The sequence below is a fragment of the Pelobates fuscus genome, chromosome 1 (assembly GCF_036172605.1).
Source record: "Pelobates fuscus isolate aPelFus1 chromosome 1, aPelFus1.pri, whole genome shotgun sequence".
In the NCBI taxonomy this organism is placed as follows: domain Eukaryota; kingdom Metazoa; phylum Chordata; class Amphibia; order Anura; family Pelobatidae; genus Pelobates; species Pelobates fuscus.
In genome coordinates this window covers 306,155,575-306,170,477 of record NC_086317.1, presented here as the reverse complement: position 1 = coordinate 306,170,477, position 14,903 = coordinate 306,155,575, and the positions used below count along the sequence as shown (strand labels likewise).

The 14,903-nt window shown below is 44.6% G+C and overlaps 1 protein-coding gene across 3 annotated transcripts in view; it reads right to left on the bottom strand.

The window, feature by feature from the left end:
• Nucleotides 1–9,240, bottom strand: part of UXS1 (UDP-glucuronate decarboxylase 1) — a 63,895-nt gene extending 54,655 nt beyond the window's left edge. For 2 of the 3 annotated variants that reach the window (XM_063458170.1, XM_063458178.1), the window contains exon 1: nucleotides 8,937–9,238. In XM_063458170.1, the coding sequence (XP_063314240.1) occupies nucleotides 8,937–9,030 (94 nt within the window). In that variant the 5' untranslated portion in view covers nucleotides 9,031–9,238. Of the gene's footprint in view, nucleotides 1–8,936 lie in introns of all 3 variants that reach the window. The other variant, XM_063458161.1, reaches the window with a different exon arrangement.
• Between the last annotated feature and the right edge of the window lie 5,663 nt (nucleotides 9,241–14,903).

Genomic DNA, 14,903 nt, shown 5'->3' with positions numbered 1-14,903 from the left:
ATACACACACTGCACTCACAACAAACACACTACATTCATTATACACACTCTGCACTCACTACAAACACACTAAATTTATTATACACACTGCACTCACTACAAACACACTACATTCATTATACACACTGCACTCACTACAAACACACTACATTCATTATACACACTGCACTCACTACAAACACACTACATTCATTATCCATACTCTGCATTCACTACAAACACACTACATTCATTATACACACCCTGCACTGCACTATATGCATAGGAGTGCAATTTTTTTTAAGGCGGGGGGGGGGGAAGGAGGCGGAATCCTGGGTGAGTTCCCACACTTTTTTCCCCAGGACTTGACCCCTGTGTAGGAGATATAGACTATATTAAACAAAAAGAAAATATAGGAATGCAGTTTTAATCAGTAAGATTTCGTAACACGTGGGACTGAAAAAAAAAGTGCAAGTTTATATGAGTTACAATAAACTGGGCATTTAAACCTGATCGAGAACCTAATTTTAACACAACTTCAACAATTTATTTATGGCCAACTTGCTATGCCTTTTCCTTAAAGGATCACTATAGTGTCAGGAAAACAAAGCGGTTTTCCTGACACTATAGTGCCCTGAGGGTGCCCCCACCCTCAGGGTCCCCCTCCCGTGGTGCTGAAGGGGTTAAAACACCTTCAGCCACTTACCTTATTCCAGCGCCGGTGACCTCTCCTCCCCTGTCAGCTGAGATGAATGTGCATGCGCAGCAAGTGCCGCACGCGCAAAGTGTCCATAGGAAAGCATTTCTCAATGCTTTCCTATGGACGCTCTGCGCAATGGGGGCATAATATGCCTCCAGCGTGGCAGATGCGCCTCTAGTGGTTGTCCGGAAGACAGCCACTAGAGGCTGGCTTAACCCCAAATGTAAACATAGCAGTTTCTCTGAAACTGCTATGTTTGCATCTGAAGGGTTAAAACCTGAGGGACCTGGCACCCAGACCACTTCATTGAGCTGAAGTGGTTTGGGTGACTATAGTGTCCCTTTAACCTCTGATGGGAAAAGGCAACCTCACGAGCAATCCATACCTATGGTGTTATAACATCTGTAAAGAAGCCTATGTGCTCTTCCACCCATCAGAGGTTTGTTTGTACAGGATAGAGCAGTAATGCGGTTTCTGGAGACTCATCTACAATGAGCAATGAGCTGAAGACAGCAGCACAGAGGGAGAACTTCCTATATTATTCCAACTTCCTTTATGCCTCTGAGATCAACACACAAAAATCCCAGAAGCAACCGGTACATTTTAAAGTAAAAGTCCAAAAATCCTTAAACTGTTACAAAACAGCCAGTGAGCAAAGTTACATGAAAAGACAGAACACAGTTGTGATTTCAGATCAAATTTCTTCTACTAATTGGCTGCTTCGTGTTTTCATCTACCGTATATACTCTAGTAAAAGTTGAGTTTTTCAGCACATTTTTTGTGCTGAAAAACCCCAACTCGACTTATACTCGAGTCAATGTCTGTATTATGGCAATTTACATTGCCATAATACAGACAATGGGGCTGTGTAGGAGGGGGGCTGGCAGGGAGCTCTTACTTACCTCTCCTGCAGCTCCTGTCAGCTCCCTTGTCCTGCGCGCCGGTCCGGTCAGCTCACCTGTCGGCTCCCAGTGTAAGTCTCGCAAGAGCCGCGGGGTCATAGCGCAGCCGCGAGACTTACACTGGGACTTGCAGAGGGAGCTGACCGGACCGGCGCGGAGGAGAAGGGAGCTGACAGGAGAGGTAAGTAAGAGCTCTCTGACAGCCCCCTCCACTGAACTGCCAATGCCACTGGATCACCAGGGAGTGAGAGCCCCCCTCCCTGCCATGTATCAAGCAGGGAGGGGGGACGAAAAAATAAATACAAATGTAATAAAATAATAAATAAATAAAAAAAAATAATTAAAAAAAATTACTAATAAAAAACAAAAAAATATTAAAATAATTTTTAAAAAAATAATAAAAATGCCCACACCCCACCAAGGCTCTCCATCACACACACACTGCATTCATTATATACACACTGTAAATAAATATTCAATATAATTTTTTTAGGATCTAATTTTATTTAGCAATTTACCAGTAGCTGCTGCATTTCCCACCCTAGTCAATAAGTTTTCCCAGTTTTTTTGGGTAAAATTAGAGGCCTCGGCTTATATTCGGGTCGGCTTATACTCGGGTATATACGGTAATCCAAATAAATCTACATTTGAAGCCATTATTAGCAGCTATACAATGAACTGATATTTTATAGACTAAGTTCATTTGAGCAGGGTCGTCTTCAACCTATCGTTCCTGTAAGTTTTTTTTTTTTATAATCGTCCTATTTATAGTTAAATCTCCCGTCATAATATTTTAAAGCGCTATGGAATCTGTTAGTGTTATATAAATGGCAATAATAAAAAGTTGTCACATAAATGGCAGCCCACTGCCAGTTATACATTGTACACATTCTGAAGCAACAATAGGAATAATTTGCAAGTGTGACAATTTAAAACGCACACATTCTCTAAACAGTTTCTTCACTTTAGCATGGTATTTACTACTAATCCCCAATGTCTCCAAGAAATAAAACAATATATTTCATCACAAAACCTTTGAATAAACACTAGAATTCCATGTTCACACTTCTGAAGAAATATTATGGTGTCAACTACAGGTAATGAACCATGCATGACCTGTTTATGCATTATACACTTTAACAGGGCATGTCAGCTTGACAATATGGGGACATTACGTATTTTAGTTGAATGTAAAGGAGTGATCACTACTAGCTCAGCATTTGACAAATGCTAAACATGTCGTCTTCACTCTCTTGCTTCTTGGAATGGAACACTGCAAGCACCATACAACATGTACAGCTTGCTGTAGGGTTTATGGTGTTGGGAGTTCTCTGGCATTGTAAATAGTGTTTTTGAACAGTTTGACTTTTTACAAGGGGTCCACTCCATGCCTCCAAAGTCAACTCCAAATATAGAATACCCTTACCAGGGCAGGGCTAGAGCGTTCTTGTGAAGAGCAATCAGCTAACTGTAGGGATTAGCTCAGGAGAGGGTCCACAAGTAATAGGTCAAACCATTAAAAAAAAAAAAAAAAATAGCATGACAATTGGGGGTGGGTGACATTATCACTATGACAAGTTGCAGTGGTTAGAGAGCTTGGAGAGTATATTTAATAGAAAGCAGAAGAAATGAAGTAAATAACCCCATAAAGCCCAGATTCTGAAGAAAAAAAAAGGCAGAATTTTGTTATTGTTTTTTTTTAAAAGCAAGACAATTTGATCCAGTGTGCCTCTACAACAGAGTGGAGTATGCAGATTGTCCTGGTCAATTAGTAACTTATAAATGTTTATAAACACACACAGAGGTTTATTCACTAAAGTGAGAATTTAAAGGTTAACAAATTTAAACCTATTTAGTTTAGAAAAACGTCGCCTGAGAGGGGATATGATAACATTATACAAATATATTCGAGGCCAATACAAACCATTGTGTGGAAATCTATTCACAAACCGGACTTTACATAGGACACGAGGTCATGCGTTTAGACTAGAAGAAAGAAGATTTCGTCTAAGGCAAAGGAAAGGTTTTTTTACTGTAAGAACAATCAGGATGTGGAATTATCTGCCTGAAGAAGTGGTTTTATCAGAGTCCATACAGATGTTCAAACAGCTACTAGATGCATACTTGCAAAAACAGAATATTCAAGGATAGAATCTTTCAATGTAGGGTAATAACGGCTTGATCCAAGGATAAATCTGACTGCCATTTTGGGGTCAAGAAGGAATTTTTTTCCTAGCTTGTTGCAAAATTGGAAGTGCTTCAAACTGTTTTTTTTGCCTTCTTTTGGATCAACAGCAAAAAACATATGTGAGGAAGGCTGAACTTGATGGACGCAAGTCTCTTTTCAGCTATGTAACTATGTAAAGTGAATGTCAAATTTAAGGTAAAAATAGCTGAAATGAAAAAATTCTCTAACTCAGTTATGTTTCCAGTACAGCTTTGAATTCACTTGAATTCTCACTTTAGTTTAAACCCGTTTTTAGAATACATACACACACTTATTTCTAACAATAAATGCATGAATCATTACATAACCAACTCTTGTTCTAAATATCCATCTAGCATATCTACTACTTGAAAGTCTAGTTTATCACACTTTTCTTGTCTAACTCTCTACTTGACCTCATTCAGTTTCCATGTGACATTCTCCCAAAACAAAATTAATTAACTGAAGGAGAGTTCGAACGTACCCTCCCTCTCTCTTTTAAGTTTTCATTATTACTGTTCTTTCTTTGATAGAAGTCAGTGTGTTAACATATTGTAGCCACATGAATTGGGTAACACTTATGCAATTTTACGCTCTCCACCACCTGACCACTGATTAACACTGAGGGTAGTTGCTGACGAGTTTACATACAAAGTTATGACAGGGTCAAAATATATGACAGGTGGCAACCAGGATTACAAAATATTCTATTAATATTTTTCCACATCACTAATTGCTCAGATTGAGATAGTTAATGATGCTAAATTTAGTGTGTATTCCCAAATCCATTTTAGACTGGGAGTTTTCCCAAAACTTGACTTGAAAAGGAAGACCAAGAAAATACTTCTCATCTTACCACTATGAAGTAAAATGTCCAGAAAAACATGTTTAATAATTTGAATTTGCCATTCCCATTTTCTTAAATAAAAGGGAGCTTAGCAGCTATACTATGCAATCTTCTCCATGCACTTCCATTAGATGTCTAGGGGTTTCTGCACTCTTCAGCTTCTGTTTCCAAAAGCAAAAAGATTAGATAAGCCTGTTAAAAACCATTGGCATGGAATATAGCATTGGGAGAGTGCCCAATGAAGGAAATAAAAACTATAATGTGACTGCTGCACTTAACTAAGTGCTTTCCATAAGAAAGCAATGTAATGTCATATGCATTACAGATACATATACACTGATCAGCCACAACCTTAAAGGACCACTCTAGGCACCCAGACCACTTCAGCTTAATGAAGTGGTCTGGGTGCCAGGTCCAGCTAGCTTTTACCCTTTTTTTTTATATAAACATAGCAGTTTCAGAGAAGCCAGTCTCATTGACAGCCACTAGAGGCGCTTGGGTGCTTCTCACTGTGAAAATCACAGTGAGAGCACGCAAGCGTCCATAGGAAAGCATTATGAATGCTTTCCTATGCGACCGGCTGAATGCGAGCGCGGCTCCTGCCGCGCATGCGCATTCAGCCGATGACGTCGCAAGGAAGAAGAGGAGGAGGAGGAAAGCTCCCCGCCCGGCGCTGGAGAAAAAGAGGTAAGTTTAACCCCTTCCTCCCCCCAGAGCCCGGCGGGAGTGGGTCCCTGAGGGTGGGGGCACCCTCAGGGCACTCTAGTGCCAGGAAAACTAGTATGTTTTCCTGGCACTAGAGTGGTCCTTTAAAACCACTGACAGGTTAATGAGCAACATTGATTATATTGTTACAATGGCACCTGTGTAGGAGTGGAATATATTAGAATGCAAGTGAGCAGTCTGTTCTTGAATTCAATGTGTTGGAAGCAGGAAAAATGAGTATGTGACTTTGACAAGGGCCAAATAGTGATAGGTAGACAACTGGGTCAGAGCATCTCCAAAACGGCAATTCTTGTGGGGTTGACATGACACGAAGTGGTTAGTACCTACCGAAAGTGGTGCAAGGAAGGACAACCGGTTTAAGGGTTATGGGTGCCCAAGGCTAAGTGATGCATGTGGGGTGCGAAGGTTAGCCTGTTTGGTCCGATCATGCAGCAGAGCTACTGTAACTCAAATTGCAGAAAAACAATGCTGCCCATGATAGAAAAGCGATCTCATTTTTCAGTGTATGGGGCTGTGCAGCCACAAACTGGCCATTAGAGATGCACCGAAATTTCGGCTGCTGAAATTTTCAAAAGAAAAAGTGTCAAATCTGTTGAAAATTACACCCCTCTCCCATGGTCCTCTCTGCCTTGCTCGATGCCAATACCCCATCCCAAACCTCTCTAAGTCCATGTTCCCTTGTTTGTGTCATCTTCCTAGTCCCCTTGTCTCCTGAGCCTCACTCAAACCTGCTCTTGGATTCCCTGAGACAAAGTGGCCGTAATTCTGCCTAAAGTACCTGTCTTTTTCAATACCTGGCTGTCCATGTCTCTCTTTTCTGTCTTTCCTTCTTCGTGGCTTGTTACCGATCCTACAATCGGCTTCCTGCTCCACTGCTCTCCCGTGCATGGCGAGACAAAAAGTCACAAATCCAGGCAGGCCCAAGAGCTCCAAACTAGGCCCGAACCCCCCCTCCTTTGCTGCTAGCAATAGACCGCTTTGCCTGTTGATCCTATAGCCGGAATGTATCACTGTGGATCTGACCAATCGGAGGGAGCTGGGGTGAGGTGATTCATGACAGGAAGAAACTGGAGAGAAAGAACGGGAGGGCCAACAGTATTTGAACAGGATAGATTTCTAACTTCCCTCTCGTCACATCTTGGCAAATTTAGCCTAAATTTTTCAAATCTGGTTTTCAGTTTAATTCAGGTTGCCATTTAGTGAATGATCTCCAAGAGACAGGCAAAATGTTGAATTTAGTGCACCAAATTAATTTCAGTACTTTGACTTCACCCTCCTAACTACCGACTATAGGCCTTCGCCTAGATATAGGTTTTGTTTGTGGGGAGATAGTTGGGGACTTCTTCCTCCTGGTATGGGTTTGCCACGTTCCCCAATTACAAGTGTAAACTTTCCATTTACATATGTGCAGTTATTAATTCAATAATAATATAGAAAAAACTATTTTAAAATCACTTGGGGGGGGGGGGGGGGGGGGAGTCATTTTTGGCCATGGGCATCTTGAATGTTTGGTTTCGGGCCAGAATATTCATTTTAGTGCAAGCCTACTGGCTAGAGTGCATTGTTGATCCCTTTCCACTGCCAAATGTGCCTCTAATGGGGATGTCAGTGTCTGGAACTATGGAAGAAGGTTGCCTGGTCTGAATCTGGTTTTCATTTAGATCAGGTGGATAGCTGGGTGCTTATGTGTCGTTTATGTGGGATGGCATCAGGATACACTATGGGAAGAAGGCAGGATGGTGGAGGTAGTGTTATGCTCTGGATACTGTTCTGCTGGAAAACCTTGCATCCTAGAATTCATGTGGATGTTACTTTGACACGTACCACCTGCCTAGAAATTGTTGCAGATCATGTATACCCATTCATGGCAATGGTGTTCCATGATGGCATTGGTCTCTTTCAGTAGGATAATACACCCTGCCACAATGCAAAAATTGTTCAGGAATGATTTGAGGAACATGACAGAGTTCAAGGTGTTGTCCAGGCCTCCAAATACCCCAGATCTCAATCCAATAACGCATCTGTGGGATGTACTGGAACAACACTTCTGATCCATGGGGTTCCCACCTTGCAACCTGCTTAAAGGATCTGCTGGTGATGTCTTGGTGCCGTATAACACAGGAAACGTTCAGAGGGCTTGCGGAGTCCATGACTTGACGCATCAGAGCTGTTTTGACAGCATGAGGGGAACCTACACAATATTAGGCTGGTAGTTTTAATGTTGTGGCTAATCAGTATATGCAATAATGACCTCATGAGACCCATGATATGTATGTATGCTCTGGGCACTCATATGTGGTCTCCTGAGCCAAGCCCTGCTGTCAGCTCATATTTGGAAAGCAAAGATTGGCTTAAAAATGATTAGCGACTTCCTGGTTGCTGCATAAGTATGCAAAACTATGAATGTAGCACCATATATTTTTTAATAAATGATCCGCATTAGATGTAAAATTGGGTTTTCCCCTCAGTCTCTTCTATCACATTTAAGTTGGTTTTATATATGCAACAACTCTGTAGATAATGAATACAGTACACACACACACACACACACACACAGTCTAAAGTGCACTAGTGTAATATTTAAGAAATATCTGTCTGATAGGGATATTGATTTCCCTTGGTAAAATAACAAGTTTCTAGGACTTACATTATCTTCAGCAAATGCAAACAAAAATAATATATATATTTTTTAAAGTAGGCGTTTACAAAGTCTCCATTTTGCCATAAGGCAAATTAGTTAAAAGGAAAAAAAATGCATACTTGTATTTCTGTTTATGACATGCCACAAGTCATAGTACACAATTTGTCAACAGGAGGAAGAAAATAAAAGGTGAAAACTTGCAAAACAATTCCCTGTTCGAAAACATCCAAATTCTAAGGGTTTGTTCAACCCTGCTGTACTCATCTGAGTAACACAAGTTACATAGGACTAGCTGGCAGGAGGAAGAAAAAAGGATGCTTTGTACAGCTACCCTCCAGCACGTCATATTCTAACGTAGTAAAAGAGCGTGCGGCACCCTTCAATGTTATAGGGATACACACTCCCGGTACGTAAACCCCTTTCTAGACTCCCAATTCCTTACGCAAGTCTTGAGAAGTGCGTACACACATACACATGCCTTGATGGCACCTACCAAAGCAGGAGGCCGCGGTGCCAGGCACAGCTGGAGGGTGACTGTCAGAGTAACCAGACAGTGAGAAAGCGGCTACCCACCCCATTTAACAGCCTATAGCCAGACACTGCACAGTATAAACAACACTGGCACATCAACTGTGCCAACACTACAACAGGCAGAGGGTGGCATGGGATGCTCATACAGGGGCTGCCATGCCTGGCTGGGGATGGGGGAGCCATGCCAGGCTAAGGGGGGGTGCTAGGGTCAGGCTAGGGGGGTGGAGGGCCACCAGGCTAGGGGGATGTGGTGCTGGCTAAATACCCAGTTGCAGCAAGTGCCTGGTACCAAGGATGGAGCATGCTGGGTGGCCGTGCCAGAGCTAGGGTGGCAGTGCCAGGGAAGGTGCCCGGGGCAGTCAGTGAGCAGGTGGAGGCAATGAATGGAAGGAGCTGGCACTCACAGGCTACATAGGCGATCAGGGCGAGTGCAATGAGCAGCTTCATCATCCTCCTATTGATTGCAGTCAGCAGCCGCTGCACTCGGTTCCTCACCATCACCGGCCGAAGCACGCTGGGGGGCCCGAGCTCGGCGCCGGGGACATCGAGCCCGATAAGGGGGTCACACTTTATCCTCGAGCACAGAGAGGAAGCTGTACGACAAGGGGCACCAAGCGTGAGTTCCTGGCCGGCCGGACACGGCGCGCATGCGTACTGCTCTCCCGAGTGCTCCAGGCTCTCCGTCCAGGAAGAAAAATGAAAGCGGCCGAGAGACTAGAGCGCCTGCGTGCAATCAGTGGGGCTGTCACGTGACCCGCAGTGTCTGCTTTCATGTAGGCTAAGCAGAGCGCCGCATGTAAATGCCAGACTAGTGCTGTGGGTTAGGCCATAGGTGTGCATGGGGTGATAAGAGATACCTTATTAGCACTAGCACAGACCGTATTCCAACACAAATGTTTACCAAGTCTGAAATGCAACAAGAGTCTACAGGGTTACCAACAGCAGTAAATTAATTGTCACTTTTGGAGAAGTAACTATATCTCGCTTTATTAGTAGATCATAATGTATTTTGTGCAATCCTTTGTAACAGCTCTGCAACCTTCAGGCTGGAATTGCACAAGTTTTACATCCCATTTACAGTGGTTATGGTGCTAGGAAGCTGCATGTGCTGTCCTTCATTGTGGTAAGCCATTTGAGTTGTTTGGCACAAACTGAGGTCCGCCAGGTGCCTTCATCCCAACATTTATAAGTAAAAAGTTATTTCAGTATACATTTTTCTATTTTTTTTTTTTTAACTTGATACTTTTGGCCTAGCAATTAAATCTAGAAACATGGAGCTGCCCCGCATCCAAATATAGCTAAGACATACTTCAACATCTAGCATTCTACACGTAAGCCCCCATGTTCAGCCCCTTTTTAAAAGTCACATCATTTATAATTTAAACCCTTAAGTACAAAGGCTCTTGAGATGTGCCATGTTTGTGACCAAGGTCTATTTCAGTGATGGCGAACCTTTTTGAGCCCGAGTGCCCAAACCGCAATACATGCCAACTTTTTTTTCCTTAAAGTGCCAACACGGCAATTCAAAGTTTAGAAAAAACAACTCGTACTGTTGTCCGAACTAATTAACAACTTTTGTTTTAAAAGAACACCAGCAGAGAGTTCAATAATACAAATTTTAAATAATGATATAAATAGATCAAATTAAGCTTATATTTATTAGTATCTCCAACAAATGCAATACATACACACAGAGACTGCTGAATACATACACACAGTCTGCTGAATATACACACACAAGACTGCTGAATACAGAGACTGCTGAATACACACACACACAGTCTGCTGAATACACATACAGACAGACTGCTGAGTACACACACAGACTGCTGAGTACACATACACAGACTGCTGAATACATGCACACAGTCCGCTGAGTACACACACACAGACTGCTGAATACACACACACACACAGACTGCTGAATACACACACACACACACACACACACACACACACACACACACACACTGCTGAATACACACACATACTGCATTGAGGGGTGTAGTTTAAGGGGCATTGAGGGGTGCTGTGTGTGTCTGAGGGTTTCTGTGTGTGTGTGAGGAGTGCTGTGTGTGTGTATGAGGGGTGCTGTGTGTGTGTATGAGGGGTGCTGTGTGTGTGTGTATGAGGGGTTCTGTGTATGTGTGAGGGGTGTGTTTGAGGGGTGGTGTGTGTGTGTGAGGGGTGCTGTGTGTATGAGTGGTGGTGTGTGTGTTAGACAGGGGTGCTGTGCTGTGTGGGGGGTACGGCTGCTGTGCAGGGGTAGGGGTGCTGTGCTGTGGGGAGTAGGGGTGCTATGTGGGGGGTAGGGCTGCTGTGTGTTGGGGGGGTAGGGGTGCTGTGTATGGGGGTAGGGGTGCTGTGTGTGGAGGTAGGGGTGGGGAGCGATGCTGGGTGTAGGGGAGGGGAGGGAAGCTGGGTGTGGGGGAGGGATGGGATGCTGGGTGTGGGGGAGGGGAGGGATGCTGGGGGTAGGGGTGCTGTGTGTGGGGGGTAGGGGAGGTGCTGTGTGTGGGGGGTAAGGGGGCTGCTGTGGGGGGGTAGGGCTGCTGTGTGGGGGTAGGGGTACTGTATGGGGGGGTAGGGGTGCTGTGTGGGGGGGTAGGGGTACTGTGTGTGTTGGGGGTTAGGGGTACTGTGTGCGTGGGAGGGTAGGTGTGCTGTGTGGGGGGTAGGGGTACTGTGTGGGGGGTAGGGGTACTGTGTGTGGGGGGTAGGGGTACTGTGTGTGGGGGGGTAGGGGTACTGTGTGGGGGGGGTAGGGGTACTCTGTGGGGGGTTGGGGTGCTGTATGGGGGGTAGGGGTGCTGTGTGGGGGGGTAAGGGTACTGTGTGTGGGGGGGGTAGGGGTACTGTGTGTGGGGGGGTAGGGGTACTCTGTGGGGGGGGTAGGGGTGCTGTGTGTGTGGGGGGTAGAGGTGCTGTATGGGGGGGTAGGGGTGCTGTATGGGGGGGTAGGGGTGCTGTGTGGGGGGGTAGGGGTGCTGTATGGGGGGGTAGGGGTGCTGTGTGGGGGGTAGGGGTACTGTGTGTGGGGGGGTAGGGGTATTGTGTGTGGGGGGGTAGGGGTACTCTGTGGGGGGTAGGGGTGCTGTGTGGGGGGGGTAGGGGTGCTGTATGGGGGGGTAGGGGGGGTATTTAAGTAATAAAAAAATAAAATAAAAAAAAAGTATATTAAATTAGTCCCCCCCCTTCCTCCTTACCTCTAATGAAGGAAGGGGGGGACACAGCCATCCCTGGTGGTCCGGTGGTGGCAAGCAGTCTTCCGGGTCGGGAGGCAGGGAGAAGAATCTTTGCAGCAGCTCCCCTGTCCTCCTGCGCGATGCTGTGTGGAGCGTTGCCATGGTAACGCGCGGCAACGCTCCACACAGCTTGCTCGCGGGGGGACATGGGAGCTGCTGCAAAGATCCCTCCCCTGCCTCCCGACCCGGAAGCAGAGTAGGCGCCTGCCGTTTCGGGCAGGCAGGCGCCTACTCTGCATTATTGGCGAACCTATGGCCGCGTGCCCACAGAAAGGGCCCGGCGTGCCACCTGTGGCACGCGTGCCATAGGTTCGCCATCACTGGTCTATTTCATCCTGTAAAGGGACACTATAGGCACCCAGGCCACCTCATCTCATTGAAGTGGTCTTGGTGCAGTGCCCCTGTCCCTTTAACCCTGCACTTGTATTTATTGTGTGATGGTATTTCAGCTAGGCCCAAAATCAGACACTGCAATAATTACATTTCAGGGTTAACTCCACCCCATGAGGACATCTATCATCAGCTAAAAACCCCGTAGGAAAGCATTGATTCAATGCGTCCTATGGGGAAGTACTAACATGGTTGTTGCGCATGCACATTAGCCCCCTCCACCCTGTCGACTGACAGCGGATTCCGAACTTGACCCAACCTCGGGTCTTGAATCAGGTAATTGACAATTTAAGTACAGGGGGCAGGGAAGCGGGGGGTACTAAAGTGTTAGGAATACAACTTTGTACTCCTAGCACTATAGTCTCATTTTAAGTGTACTTTACAATATTATGATACCATATTTACATACATAAACCAAACAAATAGGAGAAAAACACACATTCCTTCTAAATTGTGCATGCAACTAGTGAAAAATAATTCACTAATTAGTCTTTACTGTTAAAATGCCCAATATGTCTAGGATTTCAATAATTTTTGAGAACAGAAGAAGAGTGAGCTGACAGTTTCACCACCCTTGTAGGCATTGTGACGAAGTGCCCTTCGCCACTTGTTCCTGGAGAGGCCTGCTTGCCAGCCTCTTGCCTTGTGACTATGACCCCTGGGATCTATTGCCCTTTAAAAACTTTATTTGGGCTTATGGACTTTTATTAGACTGTTTCTGGCCCTTTAAATACTTTGGGAAAGGATCTGTACTTTTGCTATGGCACTTCGGATGCAGCCAAAGTAGTCGAAGTGGCCGCCATTCGACAAACGAACACGTGGGGGCAGCCATTTTAATTTAGCTGAACGTGGTCAGCGGTATTTTGCCATCGAGTTCATGGAATTAAAATCGGATACTCGACGGCACAAACACTGCTGAAGTTTTACCTTCTCCAGCACTTCGGCGGGAGTCGAACGGTGTTCGACAATGCAAACGCCACATTGGCAGTAGGCCGTTCATGTATTTGAACAGTATATGACCGGCCGCACAGCCCATGGGGAATAGACCGGCGGCACAGCCCAAATCTGTGGAACTGTTTTGGGCATGAAAATGTGCGTGCGGTCGGTCAAATAAGACTTCCAGCAAACTCCCGAACGGCTGAATGGATTCGCATGATTTTTAGATGTTTGTTCCCTAAGTATGCTGGTTCAGAAATTTTTATGCGAATGTGATGTATAAAGATCAGGATAAGGTTCAGCGCTGATAAGAAACAGGGAATATTACAGCAAGGCAGCACACCTTAAAAAGGGGAATCCCCTCTGGACCCCTTAGAATACAATGGAGGAAAAAGGAAGGAATAAGGGTGCGCCTAAAACAAGTGGAAATAACAAATAATAATATATAAGTAGGTTTAGCAGCAATAACAGAAACGTCCGAAAAATGTCCAAATATAATATAAAAAATTGGAATAACAACAGGTACCTATTAGTCCGAATATAAAATATCCAAATGTGCAAATGGTGGTCCTAGTAGTCCATCAGAAGGGTATGTAGCGTACAAATGTATATTTGTAGTTTGGAGATAAATATGCGGGAAGAACAGAAGAGAGAAAAAAAAGAAAAAAAGAGAAAAACTCCAATGGTTGAATGTGATGTATAGTTTTAAAGTTATAGAAATTGTGTAAAAGGTGTATTTTTCACTTGGAGATAATTGAGCAAATACAGTAATTAGCCCAATTATCTCCCTAGCAGAGGGGAGGAATTTACTGTAATGAATGGGAGTGCTTAACTGTGTGTCTGTATATGATTGGTTGTTACGGTTGTGTTTTCAGTGCCCAACAAGGTCCACGTGGGTGGTAACCTTGTTATGAAATGTGTATAAAAGAAGCAATAAAGCCTCAGTGCATTCTGTTCCTGTTTGACCCTCAATACGTAGCCTTGTCTCGTTATTGTAGGGAACTGCTATATTCACACTGGGGATTGCTATACTTTGTATACTCCCATGAGCTCTAATCACTTAGCTCAGCTGTTCCTGATACACTCTCCTGGAGGAGAGGTCTTTCCCACAAGGCCCTGGAGGACAGAGGTTGATCCAGGGTGGAAGGAGGATGGCGAGACTCCAGTTAAGCTACGGGGGTTGTGGAGTCTACGGTGGTTGTGGTGTCCAGTGCGGTGCTTATGGTCCTCGGCATCAGCTAGGAAGCGTCCGTCAACGGAAGGTACTCGGTCAGAGTACAGGTGATCCATTACAGGCATCATGAGAGTAACCAGTGGCTTTTGACAGAGAAATATAATTCTTTACAAACTAGCAATTATTCCTAGAGCAGGGGTAGGCAACCTTTTAGCAGCACTGTGCCGAAATAAGATTGTGATGTCCCGTAGCGTGACGGTCCTATTTTTTTAAAAATAGAGGTGTGTATGTTGTTGTATTCTGCTTGTGCTATTGATACTGCAGTTGCTTTGTATTGTTGTATTTGTGGTATCGTGTATGATACCTATGAATGTGGGCTGTGTATAGGGGCTGCTTTTGGAATTGTGTGTGTGGATGGAAATATCACATAGTGTGTTTGGTGGTGTGTATGTGCGGGGCTGTTTGAGGTATTGTATGTGTGAGCCTGCATGTTGGGTTGTGTGCATCTATGTGGATTGTTAGTGGTGTTGCCTTTGTGCGGATTGTGTGTATGTTTGTGTGTGGGCTGTTCATATTATTTGTAGGAGGGGAGGGTTATTCTGCAGCTCTGTGTATATCTGTCAGGA